This window comes from Chlorocebus sabaeus, chromosome 15, assembly GCF_047675955.1.
Source record: "Chlorocebus sabaeus isolate Y175 chromosome 15, mChlSab1.0.hap1, whole genome shotgun sequence".
Lineage (NCBI taxonomy): Eukaryota > Metazoa > Chordata > Mammalia > Primates > Cercopithecidae > Chlorocebus > Chlorocebus sabaeus.
The window spans coordinates 34,664,290-34,688,416 of NC_132918.1; the positions used below are offsets into that span (position 1 = coordinate 34,664,290).

At 40.9% G+C, this 24,127-nt stretch overlaps 1 protein-coding gene across 2 annotated transcripts in view; it reads right to left on the minus strand.

The window, feature by feature from the left end:
* KCNAB1 (potassium voltage-gated channel subfamily A regulatory beta subunit 1) overlaps nt 1-24,127 on the minus strand; it is a 386,124-nt gene that overhangs the window by 223,080 nt on the left and 138,917 nt on the right. The window contains exon 1 of one of the 2 annotated variants that reach the window (XM_008008619.3): nt 19,326-20,587. The exons of the other annotated variant lie outside the window; for it this stretch is intronic. Within the exon in view, the coding sequence (XP_008006810.1) occupies nt 19,326-19,546 (221 nt within the window). The 5' untranslated portion in view covers nt 19,547-20,587. Of the gene's footprint in view, nt 1-19,325; nt 20,588-24,127 lie in introns of those variants that run through there. 2 annotated transcript variants of the gene reach the window in all.

Below are 24,127 nucleotides of genomic sequence, written 5' to 3' on the forward strand. Positions count from 1 at the left end.
GGAAAATGGAGAGGAGTCTCCTTTCTGCTCTGCCCGTGGAGAGTTCCAGTCCTCCCCACATATGGGCCGTCATTGCTGCCCTGGCTCATTTTCTTGAAGCTCGACAGTGGATGCTGGTGGACAATTCTTAGGAGGTAGGACCCTTTATGAGATAAGCTGATAGCTTTTCATTTGTTTTGTTTTGTTTTGTTTTGAGATGGAGTCTCGCTCTGTTGCCCAGGCTGGAGTGCAGTGGCACAATCTCAGCTCACTCACTGCAAGCTCCGCCTCCCGGGTTCATGCCATTCTCCTGCCTCAGCCTCCCGAGTAGCTGGGACTACGGGCGCCTGCCACCCTGCCCGGCTAATTTTTTGTATTTTTTAGTAGAGACAGGGTTTCACCATGTTAGCCAGGATGGTCTCGATCTCCTGACCTCGTGATCTGCCCACCTCAGCCTCCCAAAGTGCTGGGATTACAGGCGTGAGTCACCGTGCCCAGCAGATAAGCTGATAGCTTCTTATCAACTCCTCTGGTGCATATCTAACCTGTCCCACCCAGAAGTCTGTAGCTTGGAAACTCATCTCTTTGGGCTCAGTGTTCAGGGCCTGCAGGACCAATCGGTATCCTGTTTTCACACTTCTTCATACTTCATGCCTTTGCCCCATGTCACACCACCCACCTCTCTTCTGACCCTTCCTCCACACCCTAACAGCAGCCAGTGGCTTGAAAACTATCAAGATGGCATTCCATCACCATCTTGGATTTTGAGGATGTTGTACAGTCATGGCAAGCTTTATAAGTGATTCTCTTGGAGTCTCCCTCTTGGCTTGGGGGCAGGGAGAGAAATACCCCATTCTCTTGAGGAGAATTAGTGAGGGGAGAAAGACCACTGCACTACTGCACAAAGAGGCCTCTCATTCTTTCTCCAGTTTGCTTCTTTATATTAAATTGGCGGAGTAGACGATGGAGATGGTGCCAAGATTGATTCCGCTGAAACCTCATCACTCAACAACCCCTGTTGGAGGCACTTGGCAGCTGTGTGAACAGAATGCATAGGACTAATCTCACACCCTGAATAATAGAAAACATTGCACTAGGCACTTGGCTTTCTCTTTAGTTCCTAGAATTGTGAAGGCCCACAATTCTAGAATTCTAGAACTAATTCTCTTTAGTTCCTAGAATTGTGAAGGTCCGCAATTCTAGAATTCTAGAACTAATTCTCTTTAGTTCCTAGAATTGTGAAGGCCCGCAATTCTAGAATTCTAGAACTAATTCTCTTTAGTTCCTAGAATTCTTCTGCCCTGCAATCTCTGGCTTGTAACACTTGATAATCAGGTTGATCACAAAGAGGGCAGCAGGACTGAGGACTGCCAGCCTTTACATCACTCCTTTTGTAAGTATATGCCAGATCTTTCTTTAATGCTGATCACAAAGATTGTGTGAGCTGGAGTCCATGGTTTGTAACATTCCATTTGATATATTATTTTAATTTTATTGGGCAATCTACTTTATATTGTCTAACATTGTTCTCGACTCATTTAAGCAGGTAAATTTTGTCTCCCCAATAAAGGTAAAAGCTGAAAGGAGTAGCATTCAATATTTCTTTTGCTTTATGCAGAAACCCTACCATGGTGCTATGCACAAACAGATAAAAACTAGATTTGTTGACTTGAATGGAACATGAACAGCATGGGCTTATAGGCCCTGAGAGCCAGTGCTGGCATCTGTGATGGCTTCCCACTGCCACATAAAAGCTAGAGAGGGCTGAGGCCTCTGTGGTAAAGACAACTGCAGCCTCATTCAGGCTAATAAAGCTGTATCTACATGACACTCAATATTAGTTTTGTTCATCAAACACTTAGACAAGTCAGATTTAAAATTCATATTTCCAGTGTCAGAGATATAAAACACCCATATGATTAGGTATTTGCTTTTTATTTAAAAAAAAAAAACTGATATATTGTTTATAACTCAGTATGGAGCCAGAGAGAAGTAGGTAAGACAAGAAGAAAGTAAATTTCTAACACATTTCCAGATGAAATGTTTGATTTCCAGTTTTGAAATTGGAAGGATTATTTTTTCTTTCTAGAAGAAGAAAAAGCACAAAAAATAAATAATGGGCCCCCAATTAAAAGGGAAAATAACTTTTATTGAAAATCTGAAAGCTAATGCTAATAAATTATTAGTAAAGTGTGTGTGTCAATTTTTTATTTTTATATTACATATTTCCTAAATTCTAATCTGCCATCATTTGAAAAATGCACCATCCATTTAAAAATAGCTGTTCAGAACAAAGAAACATGATGACAAAAGTTCTGATGCTTTCTAACATTAACATGATAAAACTAAAGTGTCAGAATGCTAAAGTCAGTATTGTGCTGAGCCTTCCACTCAATCCTCTTAACAACTTGTAAGATAGACACTCTCATGATCTACATTTCACTGATGAAAAGCTTGGCCAGCATCAAGAACATATAAGTGGCAGTGCTGGAATCAAACTCAAGGCTAAGCACTACAGCGGACAGCCCCAGAAGAGAAACTCCATATGTGAGAGATCTGCATCATTATCATCATGGGCTTAGCTACAGCTTCTCACTATTTCCATCCCTGCCTCCACAATTCAAGCCACCATCGTCCTCATGAACTGACTATACACTGTTTTTTATTGACCTCTCAGCTTACACTTGTGTCCCTATAGTCTATTCCTTACCAAGAAACCCGAGCAATCCTTAGGAAGCCAAAGTCAGATAATATCACTCCTCAGCTCAAAATCCTGCTCCATCTCACCCAGAATAAAATGAAAAGTCCTCACCATGGCCCACAGAGCCCTCAATATCTGGCCCATTCTAACCTTAACATTTTCTTGATTGTTCCTCAGATGCACACTTGGGCCTTTACACTTGCTTTTTTCTCTGCCTGGATTGATCTTCTCGCAGATACTCAGAAGCTCACTTGCTCACTTTCTTCCAGTCTATGACTGAAAGTTATCAAATAATGTCCCCTGCCCAACCTCTTTCAATAGCACCCTCCACAACTTTCCACCTTTTGCCCAGCTTATCTTCATAGCAAGTATCACCTCCTGACATGCTAAACATTGTTTCTTTTTCTCCTCTTCTACAATATAAGCTTTTCAAAGGCCAAGGCTATTTTGTTCACTCCCTCATCCTCAACACCCAGAACAGTGCCTGGCACAGAGTAGGTGCTTAGGGAATGTTTATTGAATGAATCAACTGACTCCAAATCATATGGTTAAGAATTCATGGCTGGGCGCAGTGGCTCACGCCTGTAATCCCAGCACTTTGGGAGGCGGAGGCAGGCAGATCACGAGGTACGGAGATCAAGACCATCCTGGCTAACACAGTGAGACCTCGTCTCTACTAAAAATACAAAAAAAAAAGTTAGCTGGGCGTGGTGGCGGGCACCTGTGGTCCCAGCTACTCGGGAGGCTGAGACAGGAGAATGGCGTGAACCTGGGAGGCAGAGCTTGCAGTGAGCCGAGATCGCTCCACTGCACTCCAGCCTGGGTGACAGAATGAGACTCCGTCTCAAAAAACAAACAAAAAAAAGAATTCATATCTATGAGCGTGATGTTCAGAGACTATATTCTGTACAGCCTTACTCTACTCTGAAAAATCAAAATTAAATATGCAGAAAGTTTGAATAACAATAGTTTAGTAATGAGACAGACCTGTCCTGTAACTCCTGCTCCATTGTAGTTGGCATGATGACATTTCAGTAATAATATGGTCAGTTGACAGCCTCCCATTTACACATCTGCACCTTCCTCGGCCCAGAGATGAACTGAGCCACCTTGGGTTCTCCTCCCTCAGAGGGGAAATGACAGCACCAGAATGATTTCACAGGCCTTAATTTTCTTTTTACAGTTGGTCCTGCACTACCAAACTCAACTTCAATTTTAATAAAATTCGCTCATGTTCCAACTCTAACTGGAAAAGCAATTTAATCATTCTTTTGAGAAATAAGTGTGCTGGCAAGGGGAACTTTTTAACCTAATAAATCATTTTCTTTTCTTGTGGAGGGAGACCAACAATAGAAAGAAAATGATGAAAAGAATCCAAACTTAAGAAGTTCTCTGTTTTCATAAAAATAATCTCTTCTGTTCTAAAATCAAATCAGTATAGTCTCTGAATGGCTAAGTCTGGAGACTCATGTCTCTTTGCAGTATGAAGCATATGTCCTCATCTTTGTCTCCATGCTTTGGCTGGCTGGTTTCTATCTTGAAATGATGCCTGAATTGTCCTTCCTGCTCTCCTCTTCCATCTCCCAAAATGTACACGAAGCAAGTAAGAATCTTAGGTCAAAAACTTAGGTAGCAAGACAAACAACATGTTAATATTTTTCTATGAATTAACTTAATTTCAACCCAGGGACTCCCTCCTACCAAGCCAACAGGAAATTTAATTTTTAGACAATATTAACTCCTTCACCACTCCCTCCACACTGATGCTGCTGAGATTGGGCCAAGGTCCCCGGGTCTTAGACTCTTAAGTGTCAGAGAATTCTGTCCATGTTTACCACATGATTATGGATGATTCTGCCCATCATTGGTCATGTGTCTATAGCTGTTCCAGACCACATGTTCCTCAGTTCTGCTGCTTTTAAGCCACACCAGGGGCTTCACAGACCTTGGGAGAGGTTGGAAATCCCTAGCTGGGGATCCAGTCTCTCCACTATCACAGGGCCATGTCCACAGGGCCATCATGTGCCTTGGACACTGTAGGGAGCAAGGCTTATGGGACCCACAGACTTTACACCGAACCAGCAGAATCTCACCTTAATCTGGGAAATGCCTTTTATTTCAAACCTGACTCTCTGTAATGGACTTAGACATCTGGGAACCAAAAACACACTTTCTGCAAATAAGAAAGCATAAGCTGCTTGCTTGAATGTAGTCAAGTGAAGAGATGCAGGGAGGAACACCACATGTTAATATCTTCAAATGGCCTCACCAAACTGGCCCCAGTATAACCAAACCAGAGGATCCCATCTTTGTTCATGCAACCTAGAAGAAAAGGTTGTAGCTCTTTGCAGGTCCGGGTGGATGGACTTGGAGTTGGGATTTCAAGTGGCCCTGCTGCCTAGGCCTGGACTATTCTGTCTCCTGGCTACTGCAGCCCTTGAAAAAAGGCCAGAGTGACTGAACATGCCACACAGGGAAGACTCAGCTCTGTCTGTGCACCACATCTGCTCAACATTCAAAATCCATGTTATTCTAAGAGTTTTGGAATAGTTATATCACTTTTGCTAATTGAGCAATACTAACCTGTAATATCAATATAAATAACATGCCCCCACATTATAGCTTCCAAACAGATACTCTCTTTTTGTTACTTTATCTGTTCACTACTTTAAGGAATACAGTTTTATAAGCCATGTTGCTTCCATCACCCCCTCTTTGTAAAGGATCAAGTGATAACTCAGGAATTGCTACCTTACGCTGACCCACATTCTGAGCAGACCAACAAAAACAAAGACTCAAGAAGTCCCTGCACAATTCTCTCCCCAGGACCCCGCACACAGCTCCACTCTCTCTTTTGCAACAACCTAGACAATGACCAGGAAATGTTTCTTGAGGACATGTGTGCTCTTTAGCGTCTAAACAGTAGGACAAATTATTACAAGCATCTTTGATTCCTGTCTCTGTTGGTTTTACATTTCTTTTCTTTTATAACCTGTGCAAATTTGACAGCCACCTTAAATTATTTTCTAGAACAAGGCTGGGTGTAAGTAGATATAACAGAAATTATGTACAACTATTAGTTTCCAGTCATTACGGCAGAATAATTTGGGGGACAGCAAGGTTGGTCAGGCTCTTCAGTAACCAAGGTCAAGAACAGATAGGATTCCTATTTCCAAAGGAAAGAAGCCCATCATGAATGTGAAGAGAAGTCTCATAGAGAATTAAGCCTGCACTGGAAAGCAAAAGGGTTGTATTGTAATGCAATCCCACAGAAGACTTTGAAGCTTATGAAAACTGGATCATTCATGCATCCATTCATCCATCCTACAAAGCTTTATTGATCACCTACTACATACCAGGCCACCGTGGTTAAAACAGGAATATTTTGGAGCCATGCACATACAAAGCTAAATAACAAGACCTATTGCAAAGATATCATATGTTCAAAGAACTTAATTTTTTTCTTGTCTCTTTGTCCCATTCTATGCTGATACTGATATTAATGATAATTTTAATGGATAGTAATTGGTGCTTCAGATATATGGTCGCTTGCAATTATGAAAACAATCTTGAAACTCTTGAAAAAGATTACCAAGTCCATCTTACAGACACTGGTAGTAAAGACAAACCAAAATAAATTGATACTAGAGTCCCTTTAGCTACTATGCCATGCTTCCACTGAGCCATTCACCCCACGACCTCATTTATGTGTGCAGCTTAGCACACATCACACACACATTCACATACTCAGTATAAATGATGGCCTAAATATGTAGGATAAATACTTGCCATAAAAATCACCTTCAAAACATCTATTACTTCTTTAAGCTTGATATTAATTTACCTATTAACACCTGATGATGCATTATTCCTCCCTTGAGGCAGATTTCTAATAGCTTGAACTGCCAAAAACAAAAAACCTCAATGGCTGCTGAACCTTCCATTAGCCTTTGGATCCTGGCATCAGTCCTAAGCTCTTTAGTGCATGTTCTTTGTACCAGCGCACTGCTCCAGTCCTGCCTCTGCCCTGGTTTTCTGGGCTGAGTAATTATGGGGGACATCCCACTGCCACATGCCAACGAGGGGAATTAAAACCTTGTTCAGAAATGTCATTTGCCAGTATTACATTCCTTTTAATCCTGAGTCACTACTGGTATAAACATATGCTGGTCAGTATAACGGAAAGTAGGCCAGAAGCTGTCTGAACTTAGAATTGAAATCAAAAGTCCAATAATTTAGACTACATAATATACCATTTAGTTCTGTTTAAGTTGTGCCTCAGCTGCTGTAACTTAAAATGGGCATAACATTGCTTGCTACCCCCTTTCAGAGTTTTTCTCAAGGATAAAAATAATAGTAGTTAAACTATTCAATCCCTTGGTTTGGATGTTGACATGAGGTAATCAGCATAAATAATGATTTTACTGGCAAAGAATGTTAGTCAGACATTCTGATAATTAGCATTTGTCTTTTGTCAAACCCTGTCCCCAAGGTATTTCTATCTTAAAATAAGTAGAGACTGTACTAATATCCTTAGCATGAATAGCAACAATCAAAATGATAAACTAACATTTTACAAATGTTCTATTTCTAAAACTAATCATTATTAAAGTAAGGCCAAATACTTCTCAGTGATACTGTCACGTGACAGTACTGCCTTTCTGCTAAGAAATGAAATTGTAAAACACTAACCTCATCACATTTGCTTCATTAATGGTCATCAATGACTTGTAATCAGGCAGAATCCATCTGCAGAATATGCAGACTTCAATTTGCTTATTTTTCTTTTCTACTGTCAATATGAACCAACATTGTCATTGTTGTATTTGCATTAGGCTCAAGCAAAATGTCTTTTCTAAGTTAGAATACAGACCCTGGTGATAATAATTTGGAAGGCAGCAAGGGTAGGTCAGGTTCTTCCCCTTACTATCCTCGATGTAGTACTAGAGGGACTTGATGTGCACTGTTCACTCTAAATACACTGCCCTGCCTATATAAAGATGACGCCACCTAGTTGAAAGTGCATGTGGAGTTACCTAGCCCTGTGAGGGGTTCTAGAGCAATATCCTCCTGTCCCTATTTTAGAATGACTTCCTTCACTATTGCATTCTAACCCATGCTTTGCTTCCCAGACTATATGTCAGGGTGGTAGCAGAGTTCACAATCAGCAAGGTCCCCCAGGGGCCATTTCCTCATTTCCATCTTATTCAAGCATGGTGTCTCTTACAGCCTCCAGGAAACAATATCTGGCCACAAGAAATTAAATTATAGGCAAAGGTTGAGTTTTAACTCTTGATTCTCCTGATTTCTGAATTCCAAGAAAACCCTTTTCCTAACTCACTTTGATTTGTAACCACTAATATTTCTCCCCAGATGTAATGCAATCTGGTACTTTTGCTTGTGTGCCAGAAGACAGTATATAGACTTAAATGATTTGAAATCAAGAGTATAACCTTCAAAGCCCAGTATTCTAGGGAGTGATAGGAGAGCTGTAGGTCTTTGGAAAGAACCAGGGAACACCCAGGTTTTTCTATTGGTGTGTGAGACAGAACTTCACAGAGGTGAAACTGCATCAGATTTAAAAGATTTGAAAATGTGTGTCATAATAAACTCCTTCTTTTCTCCTCCACAACACTGCTATGACAATGTGAACAAAGCAGGGACAGCGTGAGTTTTATGGAAGGGTTAAGGTCTATTCTGTGATGTGAACAGAGCCTCCCAGATGCACTGGGAATGCGCTGCTTCATCTCCCATGATCCCAAGTGCTAGAAAGAAGTTCTATTCCTGTATCTCACTGATTACAGTCATGAAATTTGGAGGTAGATATATTTTTTAAGTCATGAGCATTTTAATTACAGCTTGGTCTTTGTGGCTCTCCATTGATTTTCAATTAATATTCGCCCCTTAATCTAGTTTGTACTTACTTAGGTCTTGGTAACAAAAAAAGAACAACAAAAAAAAGCAAAAAGAGATACTCCCATAGGTGTTAGTGAGGGGCTGAGGGAAGCAGAGCAGATTCAGATAGTAGCTGCTGTAATATTAATTGCAAAGGCCAAGACTTTACCACACTGTAGCCACACAATGTAAATGAGAGTTTTATTTCTGATTCAAAACCCAAGCTGTAGCCTTACTCAGAGAAAATCCCCACCATACAGCATTTCCAATGATCCCATTATTCTTTTTGCTGGCTTGCTTCACCTGAACAAGTCTTACATTCTAGAAAAAGTGATGGGGATCTGATGCTAGATACTTTAGGGTTCCTTTAACTCTCCCCTCTCCCATATAACATTTTTTGCATGATATGGGTGGCAGGCTGTATAATGGCCCATGAAAGACATCTATGTCCCAATTCCTGGAACCTGCGCACATATTACCTTCTATGGTAAAAGGGACTGTGTAGGTGGAATTAATTAAGGATTCTGAAGTGAGGAGACTTTGCTGGATTACCCAGGTGGGCTCGATGTTATCACAGCAGTCCTTTAAGAGGCAGGCAGGAGAATTGAAGCAAGAAAAAAAGATGTGAAGACAGAACTGGAGGTTGGAGTGATGTGCTTTGAAGATGGAGGAAAGAGTCAAGGAATGCAGGCAACCTCTAGAAGCCGAAAAAGCCAAGGAAGTAGATTTCCAACCAGAAGCCTCTGGAGGAAAGGAGATTTGCTGACACTTTAATTTTAGACTTTGGACCTCCAGAGTTACAAAAGAATACTTTTGTGTTAGTTTAAGACACTAATTTTGTGAAAATCTGTTATTACCAGCAAGAGGAAACTAATACAGTGTGAAATTTATAGTTTTGTTTCTTAAGGATACTTGCTGTGCCCCCTTTTAAAAAATCACCTCTTGTTTTGAAACAGAACCCACAGAAGGTCCTGCTGAAGCCCTCAGGAAAAAATATCAGGTGAAATTTGGAGTTCTCTGGCAAATGTCCACTTGTTTTTCTCATTAAGGAATTATCCCGAACTTTTATGAACTAAGATCCAAGCCTCCTGATTTCCAAAAGATCGCTTCTGGAGAAACTGTATTTGAGTGAAAGTGAAACCTTAAACTCCTTCCTTGGAAATGAAATATAAGCCATTATTGAGTGAGACATTGTATGTTAGACCATGGCTTTCCCAACTCCTTCTTTCTATTTGGGTCTCTTTAGAGTAGCAGTTCATTTATTTTCTCTTCATTAAAATGAAATAAATATGTTCTTCATCAAGATGAAATCTTCTGAAATCAGGCTGCTAAGATTTCTTCTGAGCATTTTCAGTTTTTAAGGTAAATGCACAGACACCATCATGCAGATGTGCTTGTGCATATACAGGTAGGAAATTGAGTAGTGAGTCAAAAGGTTTATTTTCCTCAAATGCCTCAGAGGAATTCTTTGCTGATTCTTGAGTTGAGAGAGAGTAGCATTCGTTAAAGCCATGTTACTTACGCAGTTGATTTTTATAACAAGCTTGTTGTTGTGGTCTCAGGCCAAAGACATTAAAAAAAAAAAAACACACATAAAAACCTAGTTTAAAGAGGAAGCTAATGGAAAAGAGGAAGCTTATTAGCATGTGTTCCTGGGGAAAAATCTTGCATTTCTTATATAAGAGCTCTGTTAAACCAGATGGGCTTTCCAGTAGATGCGAACTAATCACGAGGAGCTCTGTGCTTGTAATTTCTGGAGTTGAGCCCCTCCATGGGCATTCTCCTGGAAGATGTTAATTACCCATACAGAAAACTTTTCTTGTTAATCATAGCAGTCATATACAGTTGCATTTATATTTAAACCTCCTATGTTAAAAATAAATTCTCTATAAGAATGTATCAAAAAGCAAATTAATCACAGTACAAGTTGTTAGCTTTCCTACCTGGATACTCAACTGTCATTGAAACCTATGTGTCAGATTTGGCCTTTTCATATTTCTTTAACTCAAGAAACTTCAACTGTCGCCATTATAATTTTTCGAGTTGATATCTCGTAAGAATTGCTATGTGTCAGCATAGTCATCCCCCATTACTCTAATAAATAGGTCAGGATTTTTTTAATGTTTTACAGAAATTGTTTCACAGAATGATTCAAAACATGAAAAACATTTTTTTTCTTCTAAAACAGGAAGCATGACCAGGGCATGCAGGCAAAAGGACATAGCATATTTCTGTTATTAGGCAATCTTGCTATTCTATACTGAGAAGTCTAGACTTTGACTTGGAATTGTATCCAGCACTGAATGACTCAAAGAAGAGGTATTCATCGTGTATAGGGTTTGAATGAGAGTTGTAGTTACAGTTGGGAATCAGAAAATGAAATCTAGGAGAAAACGGCTGGAACCATTCTGGAAATTAGGAAGCTGAGTCGTAGTAATGGTTTTCAAGTACCACCAACCTTATGAGGCAGAAAATTGTAGTTAACTCATTTTCATGTCAACAGAGGACAGGACAAGAAGTTATCCGTGCAGCTTTAAAGAAGCTGAGTCAACTGCAAAGAGGAATTTTGTGATGGGGAAATATTTTTTGACTCTTGGATGGTTTCGTAGTAGAACAGTCAGGCCAGATCTGATGAAGACGTGCTAGGATGAGAATGGGAGAGAATCTCCCTCCCCAGGTATCAGAAGGAAGTGGGAGTCCTCTGTATGCCACCTGTGCCTCCCTTAGTCTTGTTGCTGTGCCCTTGGTTTCTTGTTTTTTAATCTTTTATACTCATTTTCCTCCCTGACTTGACTGTTGGAGTCCAGGCAATAGACAACAATTCTGAAAACCCTCACCTTATCACTTCCTCTGAGGACTTTAGAGCTTAATGAATGATTCTGATTCTCAAAAAGAAGAGCCAAATTTTTTCATGACTGCTGTGAAAGATTACACAATATTTCTTCAGAGGCCTTTACAAGTAGTTGCTGCACAGTGCAAATTGGAAAAACAGGACAGATTTCTCATGAGGGCTAGACCAGATGGCCTGTGTGAATGCTCTCAGAGTCCTCCCTAGCTGTCGATTCCAAGAAAAAAAAACACTGCTGGGCTTCTGTTTTGGTTTCCAATCTGGGTAAATGAAAATCAACCTGCAGTAAGGAATTTTAAATGTATTTTGATTTTGACTTTCAGGAGCAAGCTTTCAAAGTAATCTCTAAATGCATGCAGGAGAGTTAAGTATGTTCAGCACAGAATGCCCAAATGAGCATTTCCTGTCCAGTGTTGACATGTGGCATTGTTCAATCATATGTGCCCATGATTTTGTAGATCTCTTCCTGAGAAGCCTGTGCTTTAGCCACTGTGATGCTAAGCACGCTATCATCTGGAAGTTGATTTATGTCCAACTTGAGAATATGTATCAGTGGAGAGCCTCTGTGGCAGCACTGTGGGGTCCTCACAGCTCTGCAGGAGATAGAGAAAGCTGGTCTGGCTCTCTCAGCACACAGCATGGCTTTGCTTCTTCCAGAGATAAGAGCTTGGGCTCCAAATTGTGCATATGTAGAGAAGGGGATTGTCCTGTCTAGAAGTGTTTCATGTGCTGTGCTTCTTTCCTGTGTTGAAAAATGGGGCCTACCCAAGAAGCTGCAATGTGGAAGCGAAAGGAGCATAAGGAACTCTGTCCTTGGAGTCAGGACCTCAGTTTGGCCTTGTGCCTCTGCCCAGCTTACTGGGTAACTCTGACGAAGGAACTGGCCAATCTGTATAAAACAAAGTGAATGGCTGGGTACGATGGCTCACGCCTGTAATCCCAGCGCTTTGGGAGGCCGAGATGGGCGGATCATGAGGTCAGGAGATCAAGACCATCCTGGCTAACACGGTGAAATCCCATCTCTACTAAAAATACAAAAAATTAGCTGGGCATGGTGCCGGGCGCCTGTAGTCCCAAGTACTCGGGAGGCTGAGGCAGGAGAATGGCATGAACCCGGGAGACGGAGCTTGCAGTGAGCCGAGATTGCGTCACTACACTTCCAGCCTGGGCGACAGAGTGAGACTCTGTCTCAAAAAAAAAAAAAAAAAAAAAAAGTGACTGTACTAGATGGCATCTTAGGTTCCCTCACCAACCATTGCTAACTCTCTTATTTCTAGTGATCACATAGTATTACTAATTCTCAATATTGAAATGAAAATTTAAAGAACTTTTGCCTTGAATTCTTCAGACTCAATCACTCTATTTCTCATTCTTAAAAACGTGAAAAACTGGTTACAAAAATGTTTTTAAGCATACAATATGATTAACTTGCAACATCAAATCTTCTTATGATGCCTAATAGCTATTTATCTGAATGGTTTTGACATTCTTCAAGAAAAAAGTATGAATTAATTGATGCTTCTGAATTCTTCTCGTAAGAGAGTTTTCTCTCCTAAAAAAGTTTTTAAAGGATACTCAAAGAAATTAAGAGTCCTATATTTTGATCAAATTCACTGAATCCAAATCTCATACTGTTCATAAAATGATGTACTGAAGATAGACTATGAATTTGATGAAAGAAATTTTAAAAATCAAAGTGAAATTTAGGAATCTGGTTTTCCTTTTGAATGTGATGGAATTTTTTTCTCCTCTCAGAACATTTCTCAAATTACCATAATGTTTGCAGAATTTTTTAAAACAGAATTTCTTTAAAATGAGTATACTTCTAAAGAGGATCATTGAGTGGATGTGGGATTAAGGACTCCATGTGTAACAACCAAATTGAAGATTGCAGCTAGAAAACTAGCCATTTCCGGAAACTCTTCAGACTCCTTCACGTGCACGTGTGCACATGCGTGCACGCACGCACACACACACACACACACACAGCCCCACAGCCCCCACATGCACTTCCAGAACCATAGAACTGGAACAATGTTTGCGTAATAACTTCCAGGAGGCTCCCTCCCCTCCTACCATTTTCTCACCATCCCATGGATGCCAGACTTCTGACTGCTGCCTTGCAGAGGTGGAATAAACTCTATGAGATTGAATCAGCAACTAATTTTTAGGAAGGCTTCTCCACCTCCCCATTCTCACCATTTTACTTTGAGGCAGAGAGGAAAGCCCATACCCATGGGTGTCAGTGGAAATGACAACGGTATTCTTTACCAAAAAACAATAACAAAAACCAAAAATAAACCAAGCAACTTGGCATTTCAAATAACCAAACTGCTCTTTTTTTCTGGACTAAAATCAAATATTTCTGTTTGAAACACAGCCACAGAGCTGACTCTCCTTTTCCTCCTCTTCAGCCCACCTATTTCCTCCCACTTTTCCCCATACGGAGACTTGCATGCACACACACACGCACATGAGCGCGCGCACACACACACACACACACTAAGTGCCTTTTACATAATGGGCTGACAAGATTGATCTTTCACTTGAATTGTTTTAATTCAAAAACTACCCACCATTCGTGGGAGGTAAAGAATGGTGACTGTGACATGTGCTTTAATAAAGAGGCTGTGAAAGGAATGGCATGGGAAAGGCATCTGGTATCTGGTCTGAGTCTTTTGCATACAGTCCTGACTCTCTATAGGAAAACAGAGAGTGCCATGGAATTTAACATAAATTTTCTTATTCCATAGCTACAACTCTTAGATTTTTTGCGGGGGGAACAACTGCCAGATTAATCCTTTCTTAACAGAACTTTGTAAGCAGACATCTTGCTTAAAAATCCTTACCAGTCCCTCCATTGCTGATGTTCCCTCGTGTCTAAATAGCTTACCCTCCATGGAGCCATATTCCAATCTCTTTTTACCACTACAAGATTCTTTCTCACCACTTCCCTGTATAAACCCTCTGAGTGGGGAAAAAAAAGCCAACCTCAATACATACTGTATTATGCCATTTATATTCTTGAAACAATAAAGTTATAGAGATGACTTGAAAATTAGTGGTTACCCAAGGTTAGAAATCGGAGAAGAGGGAGTGAATGTGGTCATAAATGGATAGTATGAGGGAGCTTTGTGATGATGGAAAAATTTTGATTGTTCATTGTGGTGGTGGTTACACAAATCTATACATGTGATAAAAAATACATAGGCATATAACATGCAGACAAAAATGAATACATGTATAACTGGTAAAACTGGAATAAATCCTACGGATTGTACCAATCCATATGGATCATCAGTTTCCTAGTTTTGCTATCATGCTGTCGTTAAGCAAGATGTTTACCACTGGGGAAATTAAGGGCATATGGAAATTCCCTGTACTACTTTTCTGTGCAAATTTCTGTGAATTTATAATTATTTCAAAAACAATTTTAATGGTAAGGTGTAGTTAACTTAAAAAATGGGGGAAAAATTGAAGTTTTTAGTGAAATTACAATGAAATTGGGCCCATCATATTCCAATTGTTCTAAAACTAAAATAACAATTTCAGAATGAGGAGGAGGAAGGTTATCAGTACAAAAGTGCTCAATTCTGAATGACAGAAACTCTGAGACCATGTCAAACACTGGTAGCTGAATCATTCTAAAAAGTTATTTTAAAAAACAGAAACCAAACCAATCAAAGAAGCGAAAACAAACCAATGTGCCTTAACTTCTGTTCGGAATGATTTGCTCTTCTTAGGATGAAAGGTTCATGTATATACCTACATCTATCATGTGAAAAATCTATCATGTATGGTAGTGGAGTGTACACCAAACTAACACAGTGTAATGAAATCTGAGATTAAAAATAGACACAAAAATAGAACAAAGGAACTTTCATGCACTAACAAAGCATAATTATGAAACTCTAAGAGTGAAAGGATGAAGACAGTTTGGTTAATGGGTACAGACATACAGTGATATAGAAGAAATAAGTTCTAATGTTTGATAGCAGAGTAGAGTGACTATAATGAACAATAATGTATTGTATATTTCAAAATAGCTAGAAGAGAGGACTTGAAATATTCCCAACACATAGAAATGATAAATACTGATGGTAATGGGTTCCCTAAATGCCCTGACTTGATCATTACACATTCTACACATGTAATATATAATATCACATGTACCCCATAAATATATACAAATATTCTGTATTGAAAAAAAAACCTCTAAGGAAAGGAAAAACCCTCTGAAGTCCTGTGTTATTTACCTACAGGACAGTCCTCAGTATAAACATTAGGTGGGATCTTGTTCTCTTGGGCTGACAGTAGCTTTGGAATGCCAGAATGTTCTAGTAAATTTTTTTTGTCTTCCACCTTCAAACAATAACCAGTTTTATGCAAGATTCTTACACAGTGATGGTGTGAATATAATAGTGGCTTTAAGCATTTTATTCTTGCAGAATTCAGATGTTTTGCACAAGTATACATTAATTCTTTCTAAAATCCCAGTTTTGTTAGTTATTGATTAATGGGTGGTAACCATAGGCTGTTATATTAGTTGGCTTTAAAAATCATAAGGCATTGTATAAGTAGAAGGCATTCTACCTATTTATCAGGGTCACAAGTAGGTCCTCAGCTGCCAGGTAGCACCATATACCTTAAAGAAGTCTCTAGGATAGCAAAATGGGTGGCAGACATAGGCACAATTACTCATGCCCGAAGATGTAATCATTAATTCTGGAACTGAAGCAGAGTTGGTAACTTCAAAATGGATCAACTAAGTTGGACCAAGCATGACTATCACCCCTTCAAAAAAAAAAAAAAAAAAAAAACTTCTTTGGAATGTCTTATAATAGACAATTATATTATTTGTTTGTTTGCTTGTTTGTTTTCTTATTTATGGTCTGTTTCCTCAACCTGTACATAAGCCCCAGACTTCACCTGGCTTCTGCACCTTTGCATACCAGTGGAGTGAGTTTCCTGATATAGAATAGGTGCCCAATAAATATTTGTTGACTATGCTGAATGGATGAGTACCTCTTCATTAAACAACATTGCTATTTGACAATTTTTGAGTTGTAGACCATTTTCAAATTCTGTTGAAAGCAGTAAACCCTTTCCTCAGAAAAATGCACAAAAAGACTTTTTAAAAATCTTCTATTGGATTTATGGATCCCCTTTAAAGCTCTGCCCATGAAAACCATTTTCAAGGATGAAACTGTGACCACAATTAGCCACTAACTTTCCATTTTAGTTATTTCAGGCATTCTTCAGATGGCTTACCTAAACCAATTATCTTCCCTATTCTATGGCATTATTTTTGTATTTTCTGCTATTTGTTATCATTAACAAATAGTCCATATATGCACATTATATTTTAGCTAAAACAATGTAAAAAAGGATAATTTAGCTAATAAAAGTTACTCCTATCATTTTTTATAAAGTATCATTTTTTATAAACTTTTATAAACTTTATAAAATTTTATACTTTAATAAGTATCATTTTTTATAAACTTTTATAAAGTTAGTCTCCTTCCCCTTTTAACCCTAAGAAAGCTTGGTATACATTTGGCATAATTTCATAATCTCCTTCATAAAGGTCACTCAGAGTAGAATCTGAAACAGAAGAGTAAGTCACATTCACACACACACAGGCAAACCTCCTGACTGTTATAGATGGAGTGGCTTGGAATATGAGCACAGGTGAAGAAGAGGCATCTTGTTTGGTTACCTTAAGAAACAAAGTATACTGAAGACTCCAGATGGCTAACTTTTTGTTAGAGAACTGTCTTTAGTTGTCAGTAATGAAAGGTGCCCAAGTGAACCTTGCTCACACCCTGAGCTTTTGGGAAGCAGAGAGTTATCACTCAACAGAGTTGAGCTGTGCCACCAGAAAAACCTTAATACTTTAAAGGAAATCTCCTGACTTCCAAAGGCCTTCATAACAGCAAACTCTTCCAACACAATCATCAAGCAACTATGAAACTCTGCCTCAAGAAATTAGTGATCTTACTTTGTATTTCTTCTGATTTACAAAAAGAAAGTTCATAGTGCTGCTAAAGTACTAGAGGTCACAATTTAAACCAACTTCTGTGATCTGCCTTAACCCTGGAGGGTCCTGTTCCTGGCGACCTTGCCCAGGAAAGCAGCTGCTCATCTCCATCTCAGTAGCTGAAATGCATGCAGAGCAGGACTGTGTCCACAGGGCAGGGGCTGTGTGTGTGCCCCAGCAGCAGCTGTAGAAAACATCAGTGGACTCAAGATTACAGTCTCATTTAGAAAACTGCCATTGTGGTGCCCCACTCTCTCCATCACAGGGATGTCAGGAAAAGCAAAGCCACTTACATAGCTGGTGCTTCAATGAGTCAGGCTGCTTACATTTGTACTGCAGCTGGGGCAAAAAGAGCTTTAGTTAAGGTTGTTTTGCTTTTTCCCACCCAAGGATGTTTTTTCTTAATGGCTCAAACATATATCAAAACAATAGTGCTTGACATTTGTGCAATGAGAAACTTTCCTGTAACTCTGCAAAGAAACTTTTTTCAAGGGCGACTTTTATAAAAATAGGTTTAAATGCTTTATTTCAGCAACACCACATGAGAAACACAGTGTTGCCTATGCATTATTTTAATTTAATTAACTTCATCCTATCCTAAAACCTGATTCCTAACAAAGACAAGAGTTAGTTAGATGTAGATAATTAACAAAATCATATCTGCAAACTGAAGTAACCAAAGTTTTTGGAAGATGTGTTGGTAGCTTCTCTCCTCTACATTCACAAACACTTTTAGAAACTAGAAGCAGAGTAGTTTTACAGAAATAAAGTCAGAGGGACTTGGTACAAAGCAAATGTAATGAGGAGGCAGGAGTCACATAATTGAATAATGAAATTTTCTACTTATCAAATGTAAGTCATGCCCCATTAGACAGAGCATCCACTATTACCAGGATGATTCCAACTATGGAAAACAACACAGAGGATGCGGAAGGTTTAAAATTTATGAGGAAACTAGTAGAACTGCAACAATTTACATTTTCTCCTTATTTCACAAGGTCTACATTTTATTTCAAGCAGTAATTTAGGCTTAAATATGGCAGTATTCAATCTAATGTACCATTGTAGGTAGTTTTTCCTGCAAGAAAGCTTCTTTAAAAAGCTTTCTATAGCATTTGTTAACTTGGTCTTTCAAAAGAAAAATAAGTTCGGGCGCAGTGTTTTAATCCTGTAATCCCAGCACTTTGGGAGGCCGAGGCGGGCGGATCACTTGAGGTCAGGAGTTCAAGACCAGCCTGGCCAACATGGTGAAAGCTCTTCTCTATTAAAAATACAAAAAATGAGCCGGGTGTGGTGGCAGGTGCCTATAATTCCAGCTACTCAGGAAGTTGAGGCAGGAGAATCGCTTGAACCCAGGAGACTCTGTCCCAGGAGTCAGAGCCCAGGTCGTGCCACTGCACTCCAGCCTGGGCAACAGAGCAAGACTCTGTCTCAAACAAAACAAACAAAAGATAAATAAGAGAGCAGTACTAGATGGGAAACTATTTCTGATAGTATAATCCCAGAAACTACAGTCTTTATCATAAAATAGAACAAACACATTTGCTATTGAAAAACTATCCTGATCTAAATACCAGTTCCAGCAGTTGTGTTTTTTTTCTGGGTACTGAAATGTACATAGTTCCTAAGATGTTCATAGGACTTTAGAATTATACAAAATGGGCCACATTTTTAAAAATCTTCTACACACACAACCACCCTGGGTTTATTCATCCCCCTAAGGAGCTATTTTAGAAGCACCTGAGAATTCTGAAGTGAGCAACCCACTGATGAGTAAGTCACTTTTCAAAACCGATGGGCTGTCTCCACTGCACCTGTATAGAACCTGGATACCCCGCGCAGAGGGAATCTTACATGCATACCTATATTTCATGCCAGTCTGCTTTGCGGTGGACTCTTTGAGAGAAATGTGATGCTGAGGCGTGAACGTCCCCAGGCTGCGCGCGATGATAGCGACCGTGCGGAATTTGGCCCGGGCTGCGTTCACCACATTGGGGGCGGTGGAGCTCTGCTTGCTTAGAAGTCGGTCCTCACCATTCCGACTCTTCAAATTGTGCTCTGTGCAGGCTATGGAGACTTGCATTGCTTCCCCAGGCAGCGCACGGTCCCTCTCAGAACCCCAGAACACAGGCAGTCACGAGAGGCTGAGCAGTTGGGGGGATTCCTGCTTTTCTTTTAAGCCCTCCTTGCTCCCCCTTCCTGGGGATGCCGTCAGAGGAGTCCTGGCGGCTGACTTCCGAGTCAAGCCCACAAAGTGGCACAAGGGGCTGCGATGCCGGAAAGAGTCCCGGGGACCCAGAGAAGTAAACAGACGGCCCCGAAGTTGTCACAGCAGCTGGAGGGAGAATCAGGCTTGCAAATCTTCCCGGGCTGTAATCTTGGCTGATTAAACAGCAAAATCCATGCAGTGGGGAGGTTTTTACAGAAGCCTAGAGCTGAGCATTCATGGTGACTGCATGCAGCCCTTCGCGGAGCCGGTCCGCGGTGTCTGAATGCGGGCTCGCTTCTGGGCGATGGCTCAAATCAGCGCAGGCTTACCGCAGGATGCGCCGCCAGCATCCCCTGGACCACAGGCAGGATGCTCAACTGGCGCGCGGAGCATCCCAAGAAGCAGCTAATCGCAAGCGGGTCCCCGCGGACTGGTGGTCTCCATCCACTCCGGCTGTCAGCTCCCTCCCGCCTCCGCTCCGGGAGGACGTGGGGGCTCCTCAAGACCCCTCCCCACTCATTCTCGAGCAAAAGCCTGGGTTACTGAGCCTGCACCAACACGGGTTTGCAGCTGCAAGGAGCAGCGGGCAGGTCCCTTTAAGGAGCTCTTTGCCTTTGTGTGCGATGGGAAGGCAAGGATCACTTGCACCAGACTCTTGCTGTAACGAATCGGGAGGGTTGCTCCATAAAAAGGGGCTCTGCCCAGACTCAGACCAAATCTGCTGCAGCACAACAGTTGGAACTGGGGGAAGACAGAGAGGGGGTGCTTCTGCCGCGGAACACGCCAGTGAATTAACACGTGAATACTCTGTGACTGGCTTGCTGAAACACAGCTCAAAATCCCTTTTATTAGCCTTGTCAGAGTTCCTTTCCTCTCTGCAAGTTATTTCTCAAGCAGATAAGTTTGAAGTTTCCTGAGATGCCACAGTGCAGATTTTTTGGAATCAACTCTGCTAACTTACTGCAAAATTTATTCTGGCTACCAGAGGAGGGACTGGGATGGGGGAGGAGCAGCAATCCAGCACCACCCAGGAGGCGGCTGCACTGGGTGTGCAGCAGGTCCACAGCACCACCCAGGAAGGTCCAGGCATGTGGCTGAGACCACATACACTGCCCATTCATCATCTGTGCCCAGCTATGAGGACAATCACTATATCCTATCTCCAGGTCAGGTGGGCAGTAAGACATCCCTGGGGACTCTGAACCCACGTGAGGCAGGAATATTTTCTGATTTGATGTCAGGTGCAAAGCAATTCCTCAATAAATGTGACTGAACCAAACTAAGCATCAATTGGCTGGTAATTTACTTTCCATTTGAAATGTATGGAAACCAAACCCTCTCGCAGATTTACTTACAATAAAATTATGGCTTCTGCAAAATCAGCTTTCTAAATGTGGTTCCCAACAGACACTGCTGTCAAGCAAAAATAACCAGTATTTAACTCAACAATATTTCTGAATACCATCACCGTATTAGTCAATGAAGACCAATATGGAGAAAAAAGGAAGCACTGTCCCCCTCCTCAAGGAACAGGCCATCTGGGAGGGAAGGACAACATATTCAGCCTTAAAGGGTCTGACTAACAATGTTGGAAGGCATATTATGACATATCTGAATGAGTGGCATGGACACTAAGTACACTAGAGAAAGTACACTGGAGAAAGTTGTTCATTTTGATTCATTCCCCACACTTCTACAAAGTCCCTGACTTTACTTGTTTCTGGGCCACAAAGATGTGGCTGAAACAGAGGCTGGGCCCTCAAGAAGCTCATGGGTGCCCAGGCGACCCTCCTAGAAGAATGCGACTTTACCTGGGACATGAAAAATGGGTTGAATTTGATTAGCAGGAGAGGAAGAAGGCAGTGATCCCAGGAGTTGCCAGGTTTGGACAGGACACACTATCTATGTGATTTAAAAAATAGCTGGTCTGGCCATTTCTTCCCAACTAAATTAAACTGTAGGAATAAAATTTTCAAGTAGAATATGTGCCTGTGTTGCGTTCTATTCTGAACATGAATTTAACATTTTATAACCTGCAGATAAGATTTAAATCAGATTATAGAACCTCATCATTCACTCTCCACAACCTTCCCACTGTTTACTTTAAAAAATAAACATATTGACTAATGTTCAGTGATTGAGAAGTAACTTTAGAATGAGTGAGTGTTGTGGAAAGGAAAAAATAAGTCTGGGACCCCTTCTTGTATGCTCAGCTCTGAGGGAGGAGTACTTGAAGCATGTCTTTACTCCCTGGATAAACAACAGTGGGCAGAGAGGAAGACAGATCATTAGAACCTTTATTTTTTCACACTCAGCCGGCTCATCAGAGATGATCAATGTGAATTGGGAAAGGAGTCAAAATGAGAAGAGGAAGAAGTGGGAGGAATCAGAAGGAACAGCTCAGAAAAGGAAAAAAAATACAGCAGTCTGGGAGGCGAGAGACAGTGAATGAATAATCATCGGACCACAGGGGTCAGGAGCCAGGAACTTCAGCTTGGACACTGGCTGAGCGGGAGGAGATGTGTGGGTGGCTCAGAGATGAGGTGGAGTGCTGTCACTTCCACAGGGAGGACAGAAGACCTTGAAGGTCTGGACGCTGTAAGCTGAAGTGGCTTTCAGCCTTGCCAAGAACTAGCAGAGCAATGCCTGAAAGCATAACCAACAGGAGAACAGGGAGTAGGTTATCAGAATGAAACATGCAAGGCAGAGTGCCTCTTAGTCACCTTTTTATCCCCCATAGGACCAAGCAGAGTGCCTTGTGCATAGCAGGCCCTCACTCTATAAATAATTGAGAGAAGGAGATAAGAAAACAAAGAAAGGAAGAGGGAGGAAGAAAGGAAGGAAGGTAGGTGGATGGGAAGATGCCATATTCTTGGATAAACTTGATTCCTTAAAAAAAGAAAGAAAGAAAATCCTGCACGTTCTAGTTTAAGCACAGCCAGCTCACTTGAAAGGAGTGTATAATTGCCCCACATTCATGTCTGCACCTCTTGTGTGTAGATGAGTGTCCCAGCCTTTAGGACATGCCTCAAAGAAAATCAAAGACCTGAGGCCAGAGGATGCTCACAGTGCCAGTCTCTTTCTGGCTGCCCACAGTGCACCTTTTCAGATCCAACACCACATGGGCATTCTGACTGCCAGCCAGCAGCTTGGTGGCTTCCCCCAGCCATGCTCCCCTTCCCAGCGTTAATGGAGCAGTCGGTCTCAGGAGCCCAGAAATTAGATAACACTTGGCTGAGAAAATGCTCATTCTTAATAAGTTTGTGCTAAGAGGCCACATGCCAATTAGACTTGGAATATATATCTTTTCATTGTCACATCATAAGGTCAGGAAAAGTCTTCACTGTTATCATTTCAGGTTTCAGTAAGACCCATAAACATAGATATAGATGTGGGTGTAAATATAGATATAGATATTGTTTTCAACTGGCTTGTGTTCCCTCCAAATTCATGTGTTGAAGCCCTAACCCCTACTACCTCAGAATGTGATTGTATTTTAAGATAGGACATTAAAGAGGTAACTGAGGGAAAGTGAGGTCATATGAGTGGGCCCTGACCCAATGTGACTGGTGTCCGTATAGAAAGAGGAGATTAGGACACAGATATGCGAAGCCCATGGGAAGGCACAGGAGAAGACGACTGTCTATCAGCCAAGGACAGAGGCCTCAGAGAAAACCAACGCTGCAAGTACCTTGATCTTGGACTTCTAGCCTCCAGAATGGTGAGGAATTAATTTTCTGTTGTTTAAGCCACCTAGTCTGTGGTTCTTTGTTATAGTAGCCATAACAAATTAAGACAGATATAGACATAGTTTGTTTTTACTTTAATTCTTATATCATTGCTCGCAAGAAACTGTTGGAGCTCACTGATGAAGGTGCCTCTAAAAGTTATTAGATCATGATAACTATCATTATTATTCCACCCTATGCAACCTATATACAAAGTTGTATTTGGAGCTTTTTTTTTTTTTTTTTTGAGATGGAGTCTCCCTCTGCCACCCAGGCTGGTGGCTCACTGCAACCTCTGCCTCCCGGGTTCAAGCAATTCTCCTGCCTCAGCCTCCTGAGTAGCTGGGATTACAGGTGTGCACAACCACGCCTGGCTAATTTTTATACTTTTAGTAGAGACAGGGTTTCACCATATTGGCCAGGCTGGTCTCAAACTCTTTACCTGATCTGCCCACGTCAGCCTCCCACAGTGCTGGGATTATAGGCGTGAGTCACCGTGCCCAGCCTGGAGCTCTTTTTTGGAGCACATTGTATATAGGATGTATAGAGTGAATGATAATGATAGTTATCATGATTTAATAATAAAGTGCTTGAAAATCACCTCTTCTTGTATCAAAAGCCACCATATAGAGGCTTTATGACTTTGTGAAATTGATTTCCTCTTGTTTTGTGGATACACTGGGGTCGTTTTTTTAAAAAATAGATATAGAGGTTGCAACATTGCACA